Source organism: Poecilia latipinna, unplaced genomic scaffold, assembly GCF_001443285.1.
Source record: "Poecilia latipinna isolate Pla-1442-1.1 unplaced genomic scaffold, P_latipinna-1.0 Scaffold714, whole genome shotgun sequence".
NCBI lineage: Eukaryota > Metazoa > Chordata > Actinopteri > Cyprinodontiformes > Poeciliidae > Poecilia > Poecilia latipinna.
In genome coordinates, this window is record NW_015113330.1 from 71,991 (window position 1) to 94,919 (window position 22,929).

Genomic DNA, 22,929 nt, shown 5'->3' on the forward strand with positions numbered 1-22,929 from the left:
GCGGGAGGCCGCATGAGGCTAGAAGCTGCTTTATCTCGAAAGAAATGAACCTGGACCCATCCTAACATCTCAGTTGTGGAGGAAGTGCAGGAAGCAGGCCTCTCTAAACTGTGACTTCTTAAAAGAGGCCCGTTAGCAGTCGCTCAGCTGTTCACTGTGGAATACCTACTAATCATAACGGCACTAGAGGCTGACTCGGTGTGTGTATACTCCACGCCAGAAGGTCTCTGTGGAGTTTCTCAGTCATCGTTGTCCGTGTGCTTAATGTCGTCTCGTGTGTGTGTGTATGCGTGTGTGTGTGTGTGTGTGTGTGTGTAAGTGGGGCATTTATCTCCTATCCCGAACCACGTGTGGCACAGAAATCCCTGTCTGTAAATCAGCTCCAAAATGGCCTTGAAACTTTTCGCTCCGGTGCCCGTGCAGCGAGTCTGTCTGTTCACCGAGGGTTTCCAGAAGGTGCTTTGTATGAAAGTGACAATAACCTTTATTACAGATGTTGTGTATATCTTTGATATTCTGATGTTTATCCTATTTTGTGAAGAAGAGAGAACATTTAGAGAAAAAAAAAGGAAAAAAAAAATCCAGAAACTAGTTATATGTGTGTATGTATTGGTATTGCACAGGGTCTGATCTTTGCTTTGTAACTTTTATCCCCTTCATATGGCTAAAAGTATGTTAGATATTTTCTAGCTTTGTAGAGACTTTGTACGCATATGCTATTCAGTTTAAATAAATTGTCAGTTCTAAACTGTGACTTTGCTTTATTTATTCGTTGCTTTTTTAATATTTTCTAAAATTAAGGGAAAATTAGCAACATTGATCTCTAGAAGGGAAATCCACTCTCTTTCAACTCAAACACTGGTGTTCCAAAAGACTTAAATGTGACTCAAAGCATTTCTTTAAGTTGAAGCCCACGTAGATTTCATAGAATAAGAAACAAGTGTTAATTCAACCGACCTTTCTATATTTCCTCTCTCCATCGACGACAGACGGACTTTGACTGAGGCTTTGCTGAAGATTTCCTTTCCAGCTAATCTGTTGTGGAGTAGCTGTTGTGTTAATGACCAGTTTGGACCAGGCAGGCTCCAGCTCTCTCACGTCTGACTCTTTAGTTTACAGAGGAGTTTTACAGTGGACTTAATGACTGCAAGGTGGCCCAGGTCCTGCGGCTGTCAACAAGCCCTTATCATCAGCAAAACTGATGACGTTGTGTTTGACTCTAATGAATTTTCATTTTTATCCCGCTAACCGATGCCTGCAGAGTCTTGGATGGGGCCTGTGGGTATTTGTGTCCTTTCTCTGAGTGTTGCACGGTCTGACATTGGGATGAATCTGAGGAGACATCCACCCCTGGGAAGACTGGCAGCTGTCATAAATGTTTTCCACTTGTACATAATCTCACTGAAACGCAGAATGATGGACCTCAAATAGCTTGAAATAGCCACGACCTTATAACTTTTCCCAGATTAATGAACTTAATCAGACTTGATCAAGTGTGTGTGTGTGTGTTTTTTATTTTGTATGCTTAAGATCAGTTATACACAATTTAAGAACCTGGTAAGGACTAGATACCATTTTTGTAAGTTAATGTATTTTTACGTGCTTTCTTCTTGGAACTACTGTATATTTACAGAATTGTGTTTTAGGTTTAAATTTAGAAGGAATAAAGGAGGTCAATATTTTACTTCACTACATTTATTCACACCCGTTTATTTATTCACGGTGTTTCTTTAGAGATACTCTGCATCTCTAATTGAACTGTCCTGATCTTTAACAAAACGGCAAAAAAAAAAAAAATCAAAGTACAATCATCAAAAAAACTTAAACAGGCATCATTTGCACTAAACTGAAATGCTTCAGGATGTGTTTAAAAAACCTGGGGTTCCTTTTAGAGCAACAAAAATTTAATTATAAAATTTAAAACTAAGATTCTAATATTGAAAAAAGAGAGAGAAAAGCAGTCAACATGCAACGTTTATACACGGAACCAGTGAAAAGTTTGAACACACCTTCTCATTCAATTCAACTGGAAATTGGGACCAAACTTTTCACTGGAAGCACACGTTCATTATTTAGAGAAAAAAACAACAACAACAACAAAAAAAAAAAAACATTTGAATGGTTCTCAACTACTTTAAATTTACTTATCCAAACCCTTGTCCAAACTTGTCTCCAACATCTGGAGCCAGGCATCCTGTAGAAACCAGACTGAGACTCAATAAACAAATTAGAAAAACACCAAAACAAACTCTGGAGTTGGTTAGAGTGGAAGGAAACGGATTCGTGGAAAGAATCTCTTCTGACATGCAATGCCCTGTTCTGACAGCAGAGTGCGCTACAGCGAAAGAATTAGAACTCCATTGTTTTCATGACGTGAGATTTAAAACACCAACTTCTTTGCAGACTTTCACTGTAACAAGTGTAAGCAAATTTCTGACAAATATGTTATGCAACTGAGTGTATGTTTTTATATTAGCTTTGATTGATTGATTTTTTTTTTAAAATCGGAACTTTTTTTAAATTAAGCATTTATAACAAAACAACAAAATAACAACTTTAGAACATTTTTAACCAACTAAGCTTCGACAGCCTGATAGTAGTCTTCATGAAGTCTGCTTCCTTGGTCTTGTTTATTCTATTGACATTTCAGGCTCCAAACCTGACAGCTAATAATAGATGCACAGGTCATACATGGTGTGACCTCACAGGAAATGAGATCAAAGACAGGAAAAACGTTCTGCTCTCTCTCTCACTCTCTCTCTCACACACACGCACGCACACACACACCTACACGCGCACACACACACACACACACACACACACCCACACACACACCCCCCCCCACACACACACACACACACACACACACACACACACACACACACACATCCCAGACGCAGCAACGACAATCCTCTTAATCCAAATCTACTGTTTGTAATGCATGCCTGCTCCACACGCGCCGCTCTGGGTAATACTGTCTGCCCGTGTCTGATATGTGAATGCGTCCTCCCCTCTCTGCATGTGTGTTCACATTCCCAGGTGGTTTTCTAAGCACTTTATTTACCAACAAACCCAGCCTGAGCAGAGGCTCCAGAACACAAACATTAATGCTGCGTGTTGGGGATAGATGCACACAGACACCAGAGCCGGATCACTTAACGCAGAACATATTCTGCTCTTAAACAGCGGATTACCGTTTCAGATATTATGCGAGAGCTCTGCAGGGAGTAAAAGATGGACTTCCTTTGGCTTCTCAGTCGGCTCAGTTGAGCTGATAAACATTCAGAGATAAGATTATAAAGATGAAGCTGCGTAACAATGCACGCTGCAGATTTAAGGTTTTCCCATCAATCCAATGTTACTTTATTTGCTTCTAACCCAGAATCATCAGGTTAGTCATTTAAAATTGAAGTCGGCTAAAGCTCTTACAAAACATGTATATGAAAGAACACTCCAAATCTTGTACTACTGACTAATTTAGCAACTAATTTCAATAAATCTATACCAGTGAGAACATGAAGACATTACTTGAGAAAACAGTTTTGAAAGCATAACTGTACATTTATCCAAAAGAGATTAAACAACCTTCGAACTGTGCAAAAAAAAAAAAAAAAAAGTAGATCATCTCAGGCAAATGTGGCTCCACAAATCATCACTGACTGTGAAAACTTTACACTGGACACTTTGCTTCTTGAATTCTGCATCTCTGCTCTCTTCAGTCAGACTCTGGGGTCTTGATTTCCAAATGAAATGCACAATTTACTTTCAGCTGAAAATAAAAGGACTTTGAAGCACTGAAGAACAGGCCTGTAGCCCTTATACCAAATGACATTACTCTGGCATTGTTTTGTGCTCATGAATGAATGAATACAAGGAATGTGACAATTATAGCCCGTGCCCTGCATACATCTGTGTGTTGAATCTTGAGGCTATGACTAGAGCTGCAGTTCACGCCTTGTGAATCTCACCGAAATCCTTCAATCGACTCACAATTCCTTCAAGACTGTGGTTCTCAACATTGGTTGTGACTCCCCCCCTCCCCCTTATTTTTTTCCAATTAAGTTTTTCTTTCCACTAAACTTTCCACGGACTGACTGATTGGTTAGCAGCTTTTCCAATAACTGTGAAGCTAAAACACATATCTGTATGAAAATATTTTATTAATCTTCTTCGATATTAAAATATATTTTCAGTTGTTATTAGTTGTGAGAAATAATCATCGGTTAAATGAAATACCTCAACCAGATCATTTTGTGAGTAATAAACCTGTATGAGATTAACGTTTCAATTGTATTACTTAAGTATTTTATTTTATTTTATTTTTATTTTTTTTGTGAAGCTACAGTTTATTTACTTAACTTTAACAGTTGTCACACAGGATGTTTTTTTTTTATTTTTTATGTGCACCACTAATGTGCATGGAATCCCGTTATTATTTATTTATTATTTTTAAACCAGAGTGGCGGAGACGGGGTTCCGTAAATACGCATTAAAAGAAACGATAAAAACACCGCAGTAAGATATGATGAACTCTGTGTTGAGCCTGAAACAGGCCAGCTTTTATTTATTCAGTTAAAAACAAACGGAAACAAAAGGCACCTCTGATAATCTGAGGTTTCTGTAGGATGATCAGTGGGCAGAGAGCGAGGAGGAGGGGGGAGGCGTGTCCCGGCAGCTCCAGCAGCCTCCTGCTTCTGTCCCGCACATCAGAGCCGCCTGTCCCGACGCAAGGACGCTGTTCTCCTCCTCTCCTCTCCGGAGCAACAGCAATCTGCCCCTGGGGAGAGGAACGAGGACCCGGCATGCAGACACACCGCTGAAAGGACCGGGACGGGATATGATTTTTATTTATTTATTTTTTTATTTTTTGCTGAGAACTTTTAATGATTCTTTAAGAAGATGCAGGTTTTCCTCAATGATCAGTTAAAATCAGCAGAGGAGGCGCTTCAGCAACCCATCAACTGGAATTACTAATATAAACACAGAAACTTCTGTAGCAGAAATTCACTGGGAAACTTTCTTGTCTGTGTTTTTTGGAGATGGAGCCCGAGGAGGGGAAAGTCTCGGTATGGGTCTGCCGAGAGGAGAAGCTGATCTCCGGGCTGACTAAACGAACCACCTGTGCCGACGTTGTGAGGGTTCTGCTGGAGGACCAGAACCTGCAGCAGGGCGCCGCAGCCGCGATGCTGTCCGGCTCTCCGCAGTCCTACTGCGTGGTGGAGAAGTGGAGGGGCTTCGAGAGGATTTTGCCCAACAAGACCAAGATCCTGCGGCTGTGGAGCGCCTGGGGAGACGAGCAGGAGAATGTCCGGTTCGTCCTTGTGAAGAGCGAAGCTTCGCTGCCCAACAACGGGCCCCGCAGCGCCGAGGCGCGGGTCGTCCCGAGCCGGGAGAGCGGCGGCCCGGGTGGGCTGCTCAAGGGCACCGCTAAGAGCTGCTGGGTCGCCGCGGCGGCTGCTGCCAACATGTCCCAAGAGAAGCAGAGGCGCATCGTCCGGAAGGCCTTCAGGAAGTTGGACAAAATGAACAGAAAGAAGGAACAGACAGTACCTAAGGATAAAAGTTCAGTGGAGAAGATGGAGACCCTGGTCCACTTGGTGATCTCGCAGGATCACACCATCCGGCAGCAGATCCAGAGAATCAAGGAGCTGGACCGGGAGATCGAGCGGTACGAGGCCAAAGTGCACTTCGACCGCATCAAGAGACACGGGGTGAACTACGTGCAGGACACGTACATGGTGGAGTCCTCCGCGGAGAGCCCGGCTCCATCCGCGGACGGGAAGCGCAAAGCGGAGCGCCAGGACGTGCGCTGCACGGCGGAGGCGCTGGCGCAGTTCGAGGAGTACGCGCGCCGCTGCGAGGAGGTGGTGCGGCTGCAGGAGGAAGTGACGGAGCGGGAGGCGCTGGTGGAGAGCATCACCGGGGAGATCCAGGAGGAGCTGAACCGGCGCTGGATGAGGCGGCGGCGGGACGAGGGAGCGTCGGAAGATGCGCAGGACACTGACAGCGCCGCGGAGGAGATGAGCCTCTGCGAGCCCTCGGATCCAGCCGTGGAGCCAGATGTGGAGAGCCTGTCAGAGAACGAGCTCCTGCTGGAGGAGGAGAGGATAAAAACCCAGCTGGACACGAGTCTGTACATCGGCCTGAGGCTCAAGACGGACCTGGACGCCATCAGAGGGGACCTGGACCTGAGTCTGGCACTCTGGGAAACCAAAGAGAGCGAACTGTTGGACCTGCTTGCCAAAGTTGAGACCATGGAGCTGGAGCAGGCGAACAAACAATTGACTGACGATGAAAAGGAAGAACTGCCTGTGAGCCGTGCAGAGGCTGACCCGGGGTCAGTGGAACAGAGCACGGGTTGGGTGGAGCAGGCTAGAGGTCTGTCAAAAGCCTGCAGCATCAATGATGAGGATTCGGACACGGGCCTGAGCTCAATGCACAGCCAGGACTCCGACAACCCTCCCGTGTGTGAATCACTGGTGTAATGCATCTTTGTGTCGCAGCATCTTAGGTTTTTATGCAGTTCAGTGAGACAAACTCAGTGGCATCGAGAGAAATCAGCCTTGGCTTCCTGAAATATATATAAAAAACACATCTCTGTGTGACACTGCAACTCTACAGCAATAATCTCTGTAAGCTTAGACAGGAAAGCATGTGTAGTAGAGGCTTGGTAAGATGTGCTGCTCCATAAGCTGATCTCTGGCCTCCATCTTGGGTCAAAATAGCATAATTTATTAGAAGAAGTAGCCTGGAGGAGTGTTATAACTATTAGCTTAGAATCCATTGTCCTGTAACAAGTGCTGAGATGAACATGATCACAGTTCACAGTGTGCTATAATGGCGATGGACAGCAGCTTTGATGTAAGAGTCAAAATCGGCTGTGATGTTTATTTCAAGATATATTGGCATGTCAGCTGCAAAGGTGATAAAAACAGATCCAAAGAAAACAGTCATTTCAAAATAACAGTAAACAAATCACCACTTGCTGTTTCATATTCTGAATGGTGGAAACTTTGGAAAGACAAACTTGTAAGTTTCACAAATTTGAATAAAAACACCATTGTTTACATATCCTGCTAAGCAAAACTGAAGGTTCACGTAATTATTATTTTTTTTTTGTGTCTATTTTTCTTTGGGTAACAGATTATTATGGGATAGATATGAGGTTCTCTTAGAATGCTCACCTGACTTAAATTATTTTACTTAAAGCAGAAAGTTTACCCTACTGCTGTTCAAACAAGGTATTTAAGTACCTTACTTCTACATATTTTGACTCCAAAGCGTAGATTCAGTAAAAATAGAAAAATAAAACAACCTAATAACCACCTTTTGGACTTAAAGTTAGTTTTTGTGTGCAGAAATACTAACAAACTACCAAATTTTACATTCTTATTAGCATTGAGAAAGCTGAGAGCCTTTCTTTTAGCCAGCTGACTGGTTTTGGGCAGTAACAGGTGTTGGGAGAGAAAACTCCAGTGGTTCTGGCACTTTCTCTGGTCTCTTAATAAAAGGACTTTGAATCAGTTTTAGAGGTTTTGAAACATTTTACAACCTTGACAATGGCCCATGTTTAATCATAAATTTATTTTTCTTTATTTATTAATGTGCCTCTTTTACTGGTCAACTGTCTAAAAATTAAACACTTATTTTTTGACACAGTATGCCAAAGAACCTTTCACTCTTAAAAAAAAAGAAAAGCAAGAATTAAATTCTGCATATTTTATAGCTAAATTTATATCTCAAATCATCTTAATCCAAAAAAGAAGGTGTCTCCTTGCTTTTATTTCCATCATTAAAGTTATGCAGGAAACAAAAGGAATAGAATTTCATCAAAAGGTAAAAGGAAAAAAAAAAGTTATAAACTAGTGATGATCAATATTTTGAACATATATTTTAATGATGTTATATGGGATGATAAAAAAGTGTAAAAAAATACAAATTCAAGTCCAATCACAGTTTGCAATTGGGACATTTTTCTTTAGTGAGCTCTGATCGGTGACTGGCAGGTCAATTAACAAGTCAGATTATATTCCCTGGTCATTAAATGCATCCAAAACTCAATAAAAACTAAACACTTATTAGATGAAGACATGAAACTAGACAGGTAAACAGTGCCTGGGTTTGATCATATTCTGAATCACAGCCTTTATCAGAGACCAACAGAGATTAAAGTAGAAAAACAGACAAAACAGCAAAAGCATGCAACAATCGTAACAATTGCTTTCATTAATTTATTACCATCACAAAATAAATATTTTTTGTAAATTCTTAACTTCCTCCCCACATTTCTCCCATCACTATAGTGAATAATTATCTCATATATAAGTTCACCGTGGTTAAGAGTTGATCTAGTTGGTCATTTTTATATTAATTGTAAAAAGTTAGCATATTCAACCTAGTTCAGTTCAACTATATTGTAAATTGTCTCTAACCATTCGTGACTAGCAAAGGAAAAGGTTTAAAATGAAACAGATTGCTAGTGATTGAAGCAGAGATCTCATATCTACCCCCCATTAAGATCCATAAACTGTGGATCCTACATTTCACGATTTTGAGACCTTCGATCAGAAGACCCTCTGCCTAACTTTTTAAATCCCACGTCACGGTTTGTCGGATCAACTTTAGATCCCTCCGATGACGTCATCGGGCCGATGGAGACGGAACACATCATACACCTATTTTATTTTATTTATTTATTTATTTTTTTCCAGACTGGTTTTAGCTCTCCCGACGTTGAACACTAGTGGGTGAAACTGGCGCAGCGCTCCTTTAAATCCGTTTTTGGATTATTGTTGTAACATCAGTTCGGTTGCTCTAAAGGGCTTTGTTTCCATGTAAAGCTTCTTAGTCCACCATAATCAATGTGGGCCAAGAAGGCAAGGCTTTTTTTTTTTTTATATATATATATATATATCAAGGTTCAGGTCAAAGAATTGTTGCTCCTTTTGTCACAGAAATGTTGTGTAGCGCGCAGTGAGACGGCACGTCTCCGCGCTCGTTATCTAGTGTGTCGTAAGCAGACCCACGTGAACATTTTGGGACGTTAGTTTAGAGCAGACTGACACGACGGAAACTGTTACACTGACTTACAGGAGCAACGCTGCGTCTGAATCCTTACGCCGCTGCACGTGCAAGTCCTTCTGCGAGTTCAAACACCTGTAAGAGAATTGGACTTTCGAGATGCTTTCTAGAACAGACCCATTTAGTAATCCTGCAGTTGCTGCATGTCTGAACGCTGTGACATTAAGGAGAACTATTTTCAGCTATGGTTCACTTTTTTTTTAACCCTGAGAATAGATGCTGCAGAAAAGTGTTCGCTGTGATTTCCAGCCGAGCTGGCTCCTCTGAGACCTGCACAGACAACAAGCATCGCAGCAGAAGTGATTCATCACTTTAAGGTCTTACTTCAGTAAAAAAACAAACAAAAAAAAAAAAACATAATTTACTTTGTATGTCGTCAGGATGTTGTGTTGTCAAACTTATATGTCTGACTGTTCAACTGTAAATGTGAGCAATATTATTTTTGTGACGATTAGATTTAAAAAAAAAAAAAGATGATACTGTTCCTGTGGAGTTACCAAAAATGAGCTAATTTATGTCTCTTGATCAGGGACTCTTTTGGCATCTCACTGACATTCATATTTCTTTTTCTATATATTTGCCACCTAGTTTAGTAACTCTGAAGTAAAAAAAAACAAACACATTCACTGTGGAGGAAGGATATCACCACTCAGCTGTTAGAGTTGAAATAAACGGCAACATCTGAATTTGTGTCTCATTTTATTCATTATGACCTCAGGGATCCGACGCGTTCATATGAAAACACTCCCCCCCTTTGCAAGAACCAACTTTCTGGAATTCCCAGGTTTTTGTGTTCAGCTTAAAATGTAAAATGCTTCAGCTCATTCAAAGTTTATGAAAAATATTTATATGGCATGCAGGGTTTACATATGTAATCTGCAAAAAAACAACAAAAAAAAACAAGTGAAAAGGAGGCAAGGAAGGAAGGAGGATGCTATGAGAAAGGAAGGACATATGAATAAACAAAAGAAGGGCACCAGGGAAGAAGCAAAAAAAAAAGACAAGGAAGGAGCAAAGGTAAGAAAAGAAGGATGGACACAACAAAGTAAGGGGGAAGATACAATGAAGGAAGGTTATGAGAAAGCAAGGAACCAAGGTCATAAGGAAGGGAGGAATGAAAGAAGGAAATGAAGCACAAGGAGGTTAGAAAATTGTATCAAGAAGGACGGAGGGAAGGAAGAACACAAGGAAATCAGCACAAAGGAGGAGGGGCATAGTCTTTAGACAAATTCTGATAATGAAAACATTTTCTCATCCTCTATACGTTTCCAGAGCTAAAAAACAGTGAACTCAAATTCCATGCTCTTGCAGACTGCGTCGGATCTCTGTGACGCAGAGCTTCACGGACAACCCCCTGATTTTTTTTAAATGGTTTGCTTGTGTGTGTTTTTAAATGGAAAAATGATTTGCATACATCATGGCTGCAGGGGCTGACGTTTACAAGGTGTGCATCTCTGGCTTGTTTGTGTGACATACTGTATTGTGCCACTCCTTTCCTGCCGTGTCGTCTCACTCATTATGCCTGCTTGTGTTGAATCGCTGCTCGGTGATTGCTCTTGCATAATCCTCTTGCATTAATTATGAGAAGTTGAAACAGAGACGTAAATGTACAGAACTGAACTGTACGGCTCATGTTACAACTCAGTAACGCATCCCCTTCGTCTGTTCCTCAGGGGTCAGTTGTTCCACTTTAGAAGTATGCTCTCCTGTTGTCCAATTTGTTGCTATGGTGTCAGGTTTTCTTCATACATGTATTGCATCAACAGAGTTGGACGGAGCAAGGTTTTGGCTAGTTGCAGAGCAATAGGTGTTAGTAATTTTGGTCATTCCCCCTTTCGCATTTGTGCAGTCACTCAAAAATAAATAAAATTAATTATTTAATTGAACTTACTTTCCACAAGATGATTCACAGTGACTATTGATCAATTCATATACTTCTCATCTGTGTTTTTGTTAATAAATCCTTTCAAATGGTTGTTTTGGTTAAACTCACCCACATCCTAGAATAGATTTTTCGTAAAAAAATAACAGGAAATCGTCATTATATTAGCAACTCTTTTGCATGTTCTTTTGTATCTAGATTCAAAAAGGGCACAACGTTGGCTACAAATTTCCAATCTTTAAGAAATGTATATTCATTAGTCACATTTTTAAGTCTGTCTTGTCAATACAACGTCGGTACTTGTTTTGACTTCAGACCTTCCTTGATTCATCATGACACAAACTCAACAAGGCCTTGGAAACATTCCTCAGAGGTTTTGGTCAACATTGACATGTTAGCATTACACTATAATTGTGTATCGCAAATCCTTGATGTGAATCTCCAGTTCTACCACATTCCAGAGGAGCTCCAATGGAGTGAGAACTGGTGACCGTAGAGGAGTAGTAGAGTACAGTGAACTCGTCATCACGTTCAGGAAGTTAATTTGAGATTATATGAGCTTTGTGACATGCTGCATCTCCCAATTAGAGGTAGCCAACAGAAGATGGGAGCACTTCCTGAAGGGATGCACAGAGACGGTCAGCAACTAGTGTGGTGAGAAAATATGCTTCACTTGAACTATTATACCACCACTACCACCAGCAGCCTTAACTTTTAACAAATGGTTAGATATATTCATGTCATGTCGTTTCCTCCAAACTCTGATTCTACCATCTAAATGTCACAGTTGAAATCAAGACTCATCTTAAAATTTCTTTTTTTTAATATCTCAACGTCCAGTCTTGGCGAGTCAGTGTAAACTTATACCTCAGTTTTTTATTCCTTGCAGTGTGTTTTTCTGCTCGTGTAGTCCATCTGCTCCAAGTTTCAATGGTTAGTGTCCAGAGAGGTTGAATTTTTGCCTCCTTGGCAATGTTAAGCCACAAGTTTTCATTTAAAACTCCGATCTGGTCTACTCCTGGAAAACTACTCAAATTCTTGAAATTCTTGCCTGAATAAAGCCCCGTGCAGACCTCACAGCTCTAATTTGAGACTGGAGTTGTTTTAGGTGGCTGAAACCTATTTTGGTGTTGGCCCCTGGTTGACTGGCTGTTACTGGGTGGCCAGGTTTTGTTGGCAATTAACCCAAGGCTCATATTAAAAACCCTGAAATATCCCTTTAAGTGCTCATGGGAAGCTCAAAGATGTTAAAATGACAACTAAATTAAAAGCTCTGCAGGAGGATTTGGCTTCCAGCATAAACTCTGAGCTATGTCAGAGTCAGCGCAACTAGATGTTTAGTTACACTGTAATGACTGAAAGGAGCTCGGCTCTTTGAAGTATTTAAAGTGGATGAACTGCAAATACCGTAGGAGTCTTGAAAGGGGCTGAAGTGTCATTCAGAAAGAGTGCTACTTAAGCATCGACTTTTAATGAAAGGAAAACCCGAACAACTGAATGATGAAAGAAGGTCAAACGTCAATTGTCAACTAAAAGACGAAAGCAGGTACATTTGTTTATCTAGCAGAACCTGGGAATTACCTCGATTAGTGGAGATATTTATGGAACTGTGTGGTTGAAGGGGGAACGGCTCAACATTTAACAAAAATGCACAAACTGAACACCTTAAATCTTCTAAATCCAAAAACAAAGAGCTTCATAAACCCGCTGAAACAGAGTTTGACTCTTGTGATGAAGATGCCAAAACAAAACTTACTTTTGTCCCCCAAAGGGACTATACCTCAGAGTTCAGTCTACTGACATCCCACTGATCGCTCTTGTCTGAATAATGTCACTCGGTACACTTGCTGCTGTCCAATACTTATTATAACTCCATTATTAAACCCTTCCAGGTTCTCACTCTTGTACTAATCAGTTCTATAGATAGTTCTATTGTTAATCTACCTGTTTCAGACTGAAAAACATTGAGTGCGATCCAAGCTGGGAACTGATAGCTACTTTCTCCTGCGACATCAGTAACAGCTCCTGGTTCAGTTACATAGTCAGGTTCATTTAATATGAGGTCATTCTTCTTCACTTCCTGATCTCACGACAGAACTCCTCTTCACTTACAGTGACTGGCAAAGTATTCCTCCCCCCCTTAAATCTTTCCAGATTTTGTCGTAATACAATTGCAAACTCAACTGTAAGAGGACGTAAAAGTATCCACGGCGTTCATGTTTTATAAAATCTAAGTCAATACTGAAGAAACCTTTTGGTGAAATTACAGCTGCAAGTCTTTTAGGGTTCGTCTGATCAAGCTTTTATCACCGTCTCTCGGTTTGCTGTGTCATCTACACGAGTTGTGCAACTTGTGGCAAACTGCAAATAGGATTTCTTAAAATGACGATCTTTTCAACTTTCAGATTGGCAGCTTTCGTCCTGCCAATCTTCTCGGGAGGCCAGACAAAGGGAATGCACAACTCAGTCGCTCTGTGGACAGAGACATCTTGGCTGCTTTTCTGATCAAAACTTTTCTTTGAATAGTTTCTCAGTTTAGGTGGTCAAGTCTTGCCAGGTTTTTCACTTTGTGTTTGTTCCCTTATGTTCTCTAACATTAGCAAACTTCTGACAAACCTCCAATGCATTCACAGAACATCTAGATTTATACTGAGATTAAGTTACACACAGAAGCAATTGGCTAAGTTCTCTCTAAAAGCAAATGGTTGCTCTAGATTTTATTTAAGAGTATAAAAGTAAAGAAACTAAGTCCAAATTTGCTCCACAGTTTTCAGATTTTTAACAATTTTAAACTGTTCTGTACCTTGTGCTGGTTATGTAAAAATACCTAACATGCATGAATCATTTGTGAGAGGAACTTTGTTTCTGCTCTACCGCAGAATAAGTCACCCACCCTCGAAAGAGTTCAGTGTTATTTTACACCGTGGCTAAAACACAAACAGTGTCCCTGTCTGCAGCGACTCTTTTTCCAACCCATTCTCCAAACAAGCTATTGTGTTTCTAACCTCTTTGGTGCCATGCTTGGCACTCGCACTGGGAGACCATTCATTTCAGTCAAAACACTGGAAATGATGCAAGTTAACATTTAGACTGGAAGAAATCCGTTCTATGCATGTGTGAGCAAAATTAAAAGGAGCAAAGATAAAGAAAGAGCGATGCAGATAGATTATGCAACCTTGTTTGATGATTTTTATGTGTGTGCGAGAGTGTCAGACCCCCTGGTGTTTTGTTTGGCAGAAACAGTGATGGGTGGTGTGAGGCTAGTTAGCAGCAGCTGCTCACACCAAATAACACCACGGTTTATATAATCAGACTCGTAAACACAAGCTGCTGGGAAGTTAGGGTCATTGTGTGTATCTTGGTCCAGTCTCAGCCAACCGCTTATGGTCACATGGACAGTATACATGCACTGTACGGCCAAAAGGATTCCCTAAGCCAAATCATTGGATCCAGGTGTCCTAATCGTGTTAATGGCCACAGGGCAGCTTGACATGCAGACTGCTTCTACAAACAGTTTTGAAACTATGGGTCGCCCTCAGGAGCTCAGTGAATTCCAGTGTGGTTCCATCATAGCAATAAGTCCAGTAAAAAATTCCCTCACTGGTTATTCCCAGATCAGCACTTAGTGCTACTAGAACCACAAAAGAAGCTATTGGGAATGGCAGCAACTCAGCCACAAAGCAGTAGGCCATGTAAACTCAGAGAAAGCCCAGAGTGCATGTACAGGTCATGAACTTTCTGCCAAGTCAAATGTGACAGATTTACAAACGTCATATGATCTTCAGAACTGGTTCATAAAAGGGTTTCCACGATTGAGCAGCTATACCCAATCCCTACATCCAGTGCAATGCAAAGCGTCAAATTGGACTCTAGAGGAGTGGAGACGTATCCTCTGTAGTGACAAATCTCACCTTCTTCTCTTCTTCTACAACGGGAAACTCTGTACACGAATGATGCATTTGTATCAGTGAAATCAAGCTTAGACTGCTTGGACATCGTTGCCCCATATCCGTTTAATTCATAGGGATTTTTTAAACCGCTCCTGGGAATAGGCCGCACCTCCCAGGAATTATTCCTTGGTGACTTGTTTTGTTGAAGCATGTGATGTTTGGAGGCACTTTGTGAGTTAGATTTCTTAGCCATCATAAAACACATCTTTCCACGATCATAAAACGGATCCCAGGGCAGAAATTACATTTGACATATACATTTGTTCCTTTTATCTCTTCGAGACAAACAATGTCACCTGTTGTGGCACTTAAATCAAATTGGCCTGCATTCAACAACTGGTACCATCAGAAGAATCTACAGAGTTACAACTCAGTCTACGTTGTCTGAAACTCTTCCTGTGTGGCAAGCTCCACTCTTGCTTTTTCAAAAGTAGGGATGTGTACAACAAGGCAAAACATCAGAACCCCCCAATCATATCAGGAGCTTCTGTCAATAGAATTTGTTTGCAAGATCAGAAGTGGTTGGTAAAAACCAGGTTCTAGAGCAGAGCGAGGCACTGATGTTTTCGTCCAACATCAGTGCTCGACCTTACAAATACGGTTGTATAATCTCGAAAATACAAAATCTTAAGTCTCATTGACAGAAAGGTTGGGTCACTGTTACGTTAAAGCCCTTGTATTAAGAATGTGTGCGCAAAAAGAGGGTAATTAATAGTATGAACGACACATTAATTATAATTGACAGATATTTTACATTTTGCATTTCAAAATGGAAGACGTTATCTTTGTGATTTGTGATTGACTTCACTTAGTAAATTATGCATTTCATACGCATATTTTAATCACGTATTTGTCGTCAGGCTTATTGTTTTTTTTTATTATAATATGCAGGAGTGCTTATGAAAGCAAGAGAGCAGAGCTGTGATGCAACATTGTTATGTGGAGTGAACTGAAAATCTCATCAGAAACAAAAACAAAACAAAACTGCAACTCAAAAAACACGACACAACAAAGAAAGGCTTTCAACTACACAGCAAACTAAATAAGTGTTTCCCCCCTGGGCTGATGACATGAATACACAAACAGCTGTCCAGACTGGACAAAAGAGGATAGCGTTCTGAAGCGTGTGTGTGAGTGCACGTGAGATTTAGTTAATCCCCAATGACAGCTTGCAGACAGACAGGACTGTGTGTGTGTGTGTTTTGTGTTTGTGATCTAGCATAGGGCCACACTGAGCTTTGTCTGCCTTCTAAATCAAAGTCATGTCATATTAAAACAGATCCAATGGGAGGTTTGGGAAAGAAGGAAACGTAATCTAAATGCTGGCCGAACTTTCAGCCTGCAATTTGGATTCAAGAGCATAAATCTAGAAAAAGAAAATTGGGGGATTTTGCAACCAATCAGCATTCATTTACCCTCTGCCTTTGTGAGTGTCGGGGACACCATCGGTCACACAGCTGCTGACAGATGCGGCTTAATTTTTGTTGCTGGTTATTTAAAACACCTTGTCAGCAGCTTATCCCTGTTCAAATTAAGTCCTGAATAAATCTCTAACAGAATTATGTTGGCAGTATCAGGCAGATGGGAAACTCTGATAGTCTGATATTATGTGTTTGACCTTACCAAGATTTCGTGTTGCTGTACTGTTGTGCTAGTGTGAGTCAGTTTCCACGATGAGTGATATGTCCACTATTCACTCCTCTGTACAGGCATCAAGCATGCTTTGAGCAGACTTTAAAATGTTCAGTGAGGAAATCCTGCTGTGGATCTGGGAAGATTTCCCAGCGCTTCACTTTTTCCACATTTGATTATTCCAAATTCTATTAAATCCATCGTTCCTCTTTTTTTTTTTTTTTTTTACACAAATACACCTTTAAAGCAATGTGGAAAAAAGAAAAAAAAAAGATGCCTCACAGCATCTTGCTCTGTATGAAGTTTGCATGTTCTCCAAGCAAATACAGGTCCTCTCTCAGCTTCAAACACAACTATCAAGTTTATCGGCTTTTTAAAATAATTTAATAAGGATATAAATCATTTGGCGCAGTATTTAAAAAAAAAAATTAAATCAATTAATAATAAATCCTTTTAAATTGACAATCATTTTATGTTTTATTACATTTTCTTTAGAGAAATCTCAAATCCAATCAGAAATAAACTTCTGATTGTAAACTAAAAACTTTCATTTTAATCATTAACAGGAAACAAGAAATTTGAGAAACATCAAAATATTTTATTGTGGAAAAACAGCAAAATAACTAAATTTAGCGTTCATGGAGGTTCAGTGGTGTTTCATGGACGAGAACAGAGCAGCAACTGCCCTCCCCCCCAATCCCTCCTCCGTCATTAACCTTTCCTTGAAGCTTATGCAGAGCATTGACCCCTGAGTAACAAAACCACTGGGCTTGTGATTTATTGTGCTTGTCAGCAATATTATTTATTTAGACAGGTTCTAACACCCAAACTCAATGCATCTAAATCTACATCTACAATAGAGCCAACCTCTGACAAGTGAGTGTGCGACTATGATCATAAATCATGAGAGAGCAACAGCTTGTAGATCCTGGGCTGTTCAGCTGATGTCAGACTGCATTAACTCACAAGCTGATGAGGCAAACATTAATTTGTTTTGAAGAGCAATATGCACTGGAAATACTGAGCCAGTCAACTCATATCAGTGGAACTGGCAGTTTTTACAATTAAGAGTACGGACAGCAAAGACAAAAACAAACGGATAGCAAAAACAAATACATTTGTTTTTTTAACAAAACAAATGTATTAATGTAGCTTACAGCTACTTGTGTGTTTGCTTTCTGTTGTTTTCAATAACCTCCCTTTGTCCATCATAAGATATTAAATCTTGTACGTTGGCAGCATTATTGCTCAGAAACCTGTTTAACCTTTGCCACAGGGATAAGTGCAACAAGATTCGGATGATTTAATTTTTCTAAAACTTTCCACGGCGCAGTGGATGTTATTGCAGGATGACGGATGCTCCGTCCCGTCTAGTAAAAGTGTTGCGTTTACTTTAGGCGCTTTTCCACTTGCAAGTCTCGTTACATAATGTTTTCTTCCACCCTAGTGGTGAGCATCTCCATTACACTTCGTTCCTTATGAGTGTGCAGCGGCTGTGGTCAACGCGCAGCTTGTTCTCAGTGGCACTTAGCAATGGAGAACCTCGAGATTGTGGTTCTGATTGATTCAAGCGAACCCAGACATTTCATTTCATTTCAAAGAAATCAATTGGTGGCCCTGAAAATAATGATAAAAACTCAAATCAGCTTTAGTTGGATTCTAGTTCTGATCTTGTTAAATGAAAACAGACTTGTTAAATTCAATCCCTGCTGCCAACTTGTTTGAAAGGTATGTTTACAGCACTCTTGCACACTTTGCATTTTTAGCTTCATTTGTCATTACAGCACTTGTAAAAAGAGAAACACCTCAATTAGGAACCAGCTCTTTGAGTCATAAAAAGTGGGCTGGTTCACACAGAATTTTCCTTTCTGCGTGAGAAAGGAGGATTTCATAACTCATCAATATACTGTATGTCGTTTAGCAATGCACATAATATTTTGTTTTGTTTTTCTATTAGTTATTTTGCATCTATCTAAAAAGAAAAAATCCCTTGTCAGGTATTCTATGTCTAAAGCATTTCAAAGAGAAAAAAAGAACAAAAAAGAGAAAAGCCCCAAAACCTAAATTTAATCTGGTTTATTTTAAAGAATGCTGTCCTACTATATAAGCAAGGTCAAAAACTAATGATCAAAATGTCTCCTTCAAACGTTTTGGTTTAGAGCAGAATTTATGAATTCCCATGGTTGTCTTTCCAATGCTTGATATTAACTCTGACTAACTACAGCTAACGTTGGATGAGTGGTTGATGCCCTCTGAGTAATTTTGGCAGGACTGCCACTCCTTGGGGAATTCACAACTGTTTCACATTTTACCCATTTTTACATAAATGCTCTCACGAAAGTTGGCCAGAGTCCCTAAAGCCTTAGGGACTCTGGGTTACAAAAGCCTCTCCAGACTGATCGACGTCAATGACTTGGTTTCTCATCAGCTTTTGAACGTCTTTAGATTGAGCTCTGAAATGTTGCTTTTTGATATGTTTTAGTCTACTATATGTTGTAAGGACAGGCCGAAGTTTGGCTTGTGAATGTACATAATACTTGATGTGCAAAGCAGTGAACCCCAACAAAAGGAAGGTTAGTTGTGGTTTGATGCCCTCAGGAACTCTTGTTTCACAAAAATGTATCAATAATGATGAGAAAATCCCAATTATCAGGATAAAGAGGCATGTAAGAGTTATGGGACAAAAAAGGTGCGAAACAAATTCTGTGTAATAAGCACCTGGTGCTATTAATCCTGTGAGGCATGACAAAGGAATCTGTAATTAATAAGGTGCAGTTGTGGTTTTTGTGTCCATTGAAGGTAGAATATAATAGCAATGAACTTTATTGTTCTGCACAGGGAACATTAAGGAGATGCTAAAATGATGATGATGGAAAGTACACTTATTGATTCATCCGTCCGTTGTTAATCTTTTTTGATGCGGTATAATAACCAGCTGTAGCTCAAGTTAAGAGAGTTAAGATTTTTGATGATAAAAACCTACTCTGCTGTGACACGCCGCTAGCCGAAAAACTAATTTCTGTTGCATCAAAACAAAAACAGAAACACTTCAGAAAATATAAACCATCCGTTTAATGCTCTCCGACCTGAGGGAGCTGCTGTCATTCTGTTGTGCTGCACATAATTTTTATTTTTTATTTTTCTGGGTTTCAGCGTGCCAGGTGCCTGCCAGGACTGCAGACATGTCATCTCGTCCTCCAGCTCTTAACATACAAGACAAAATGTGCATTTTCAAGTCTAACTTTTCTTTTCAAAAATCAAGCAAATATTAATTATTAATGTTTTTAAGGACATTTTACTGTAACAGCAATCCTGCATTTGTAACCCAGTTCTGACCATTGGCCCAAAAAGTGTTCTTAGTCACAGAATGTCTCATTACTTGCAAAGTAAATAAAGTTTAAAAACAACAGAAGGAAAGATAAAAGCACTGAGTCTAGCGTGAGAGCAGATGACAAACACGCAGTATGAGCCACCGTGATTGATATAGGAATGGGGGAGGGAGCCAGGCCCTGACTTTTATGAACCCGACGAGCCGGTTCTGTTCTTTTCCGTTTTATTCTGCGACCTCAGTCATCTCAGTGTCGGGGCCTCTGCACTCGCCTGCCTGTCAATTAACGTAAACGCCAGCAGGGAGGGAGGGAGATGATCAATATTTCATGAGGATTGCTTCGTCACCCAGACAGACAGACAGACTGCAGCTGGTGACGTCGGAAAAACAAACACCAACAGACTTCAACACAGAACGTGCGTTACCAACAGGATTTCATTTAATCTGTTCCAATGAAAACAAGAAGCTTTGAACGGAGTAGTTGTAACTGGATTAGATGACAGTCGTTACTTATTTCACATGATCTGGGGGATTTACTTTGAAAGCTGCCGACTTAGTTATGAGCCAACTGCTGTTACTGTACAGGACTGAATTTGACTAATTATCATTTAAATTAACATTTACCTTTGGAAGTGACCATTAGAACCATGAGCAGTCTAGTGAGAGTTCAGTACAACACACGGTTTGCTCGTACATCAGGTGTGAATGTGAGGTGAGGACTCGACGTTTCTGAACGGTGCGGACTTTGGTGCGGGTCAGGTAGCGAGAACAGGCCAACGCGGCCTCAGTGCATCACCTGCTGGGAAAACAAAAGATAAAAGTACTTTGGAAAACTGGCATAAACTGGTTTTGTCCTCACATCACTCTAGGAGCACAGGAAGGACATCCGCCTATCTATTTTAGTAATTAGTTTTCCAGTTGGGCTGGGCAGGTCAAGCAGAGTGGAACAAAATGCATCACCTTCAAGCTGGTAAAAAAAAAAAAAAAAAAAAAAAAAAAAACCTGTACAGCTGGTGATCAAATATTTTTTTCCAGAATCAGTATTAATTATTGAATAATTATGTTCAGCCTTAATTGTAAGCGATTCGCTTCATGCAAACCTACAACAAAAACCCTGCATCCTGATGCATCCTTTATGTTTCCTGACGTCCATCCATCTTCATAACAGTTGAAAACTGCAGTAATTTTCTGATAACAATCCTCCACTTATGAAGCCGTCACTCACACCTTCAGGTGCCTGATCCCAATATACTACCTCCTTGAAAATGTAATACTTTTCCTGCATGCACACCAAATTAATTCAAAATTCAATTCCAATGTTAAAACTTTTTAGTATGAGTAACCAGAATCTCACATATTTGCCTCTCTACATTGCAAATTCTCCTATCCACAGCCTTCTTCAAGTGAACCCACAAATGTTCTTTGATTTAGTTCTGGACTATAGCAACTTTATTTTTCAGTTATTATTTTGTTAAATTGGACCTTTTTTTTTTCCCTTCATATTTAGCATCCTAACAGACACCTGGACCTCAGGAAGGGTAGTCACGGTCACAACAACGGCTACTGGGGATCTTAAACAAAACTGATATTATGGGATCAAAACATCAGGTGCACCGATCCCTTAAGAGTTGATTTCGTCTACCGCAGGGGCGTCACACTCCAGTCCTCAAGGGCCAACTGTCCTGCAGATTTTGTATGTGCCACAGGTACAAAACACTGGAATGAAATGGCTTAATTGCCTCCTTCTTGTGTAGATAATTTCTACAGAGGTTTGCTAATGACCTAATTATTCTACTCAGGTGTGGTGGAGCAGAGTTGCATCTAAAAGTTGCAGGGCGGTGGCCATCCAGGACCAGAGTTTGACACCTTGAACAGTCTAGTTCCCTTTGAGTAAACCCAAATCCTGAAGATGCAACCACCATGTTTCTGTGTTAAACATATCTTTCACAATTGAGGCCATAAAAACATCAAGTGTGGTTTCATCAAAGCAAAAAGAAAAACAAAACAAAACAAAAAAAGGACATTGACATGGTTTTGGTAAATTTTAACCAGGCCTGGATGTATTCTTTGACAGAAAAGGCTTTTGTCTCACACCACTTATCACATATAGAAATCCTTGCAGATTTCAATTTATTGATTTATTTTTTGTGAATTTTGAAAAAATATAAATTTTTAGTGAAGTCCCTTTATTTTCTACTGACTGTCTTCATTGTTTCAGTGCTGTACAGTTTGCGGTACCTTCTCATGACATAGCTTAACATTTTCCTGCTCCAACTTTTCTGCAGACTTTAACTAAAGAAAGCAGAGTAAAAACCCTCAGGCTAGATTAATTTTATATACGGTTAAGTAGATTTTCAGCGCTGAAACTGAACAAAAAGCTACAGCAGCTTTTTAAATGCATGTTTTAGATCTTTCACAGATTTGTGTTTCTGTTGAATTGTACAGGATTAAAGGCAAGTATAATCAAAAATCTGAGATTTTAACAATCTGAGATTTTAACGCTTGTGAGCTCCACAGTGTTAGTATTAACACATATATTATTTTTGACTTGTAAAGATTGTCCAAGGTTGATCGAGTCAAGAGAATGGAGACCGACTGCGCTCCACCCGAGACAACATGTAAACTCTGAGTTAAACAGCAACCAGGAGTCAGTACACAAACACACACACACACACACACTACCTAGTACTACCTTGACCTCACATTCCTCGTTCCTGTCAAAGGCAAACAAACCTGTGTTTTCTGGAGTGGTACCAGATTAGATTGTTTGATCAATCTCCGTTTCTTTGTATGAATGCCTTTGCCAGTGTGAGAATGATTGGAACGCATTCTGGGAACATTCCGCTGACAATTTGTCACTGGAACATTTAATGTTCCTAGAAGGAAGGAAGAAAATAGAAGAGTTGACAGGCTGCAGCATTGTGCAAATGTGTGTGAACTCTCAAATGTGTTCCCAGAGGTGGGTGCTATTGGATACGTGTGCAGACAAGTTATCAATCATTCTTTACAAGGATTCGAGATGGGTAACAATATTCCAACATTTTCTCACGCGGTGC

At 40.2% G+C, this 22,929-nt stretch overlaps 1 protein-coding gene and 1 long non-coding RNA gene across 2 annotated transcripts; one reads left to right on the top strand and one right to left on the bottom strand.

Moving 5' to 3' along the window:
• Positions 1 to 369: 369 nt before the first annotated feature.
• LOC106955195 (uncharacterized) lies at positions 370 to 21,679 on the bottom strand. Its single transcript, XR_001426520.1, has 3 exons — positions 21,532 to 21,679; positions 17,900 to 17,904; positions 370 to 380 (listed from the first exon to the last, which is right to left on the bottom strand). It is a non-coding gene; the product is annotated as an uncharacterized LOC106955195 (long non-coding RNA).
• Positions 4,661 to 9,701, top strand: LOC106955192 (ras association domain-containing protein 10). Its single transcript, XM_015045217.1, has one exon. The coding sequence runs from the start codon at positions 5,040 to 5,042 to the stop codon at positions 6,483 to 6,485; it is 1,446 nt and encodes a 481-aa protein (XP_014900703.1). The 5' UTR covers positions 4,661 to 5,039; the 3' UTR covers positions 6,486 to 9,701.
• Positions 21,680 to 22,929: the final 1,250 nt, after the last annotated feature.

Coding starts and splice junctions, on each gene's coding strand:
- LOC106955192 (XM_015045217.1), top strand. CDS start 5,040: ATGGAGCCCGAGGAGGGGAAAGTCTCGGTATGGGTCTGCCGAGAGGAG.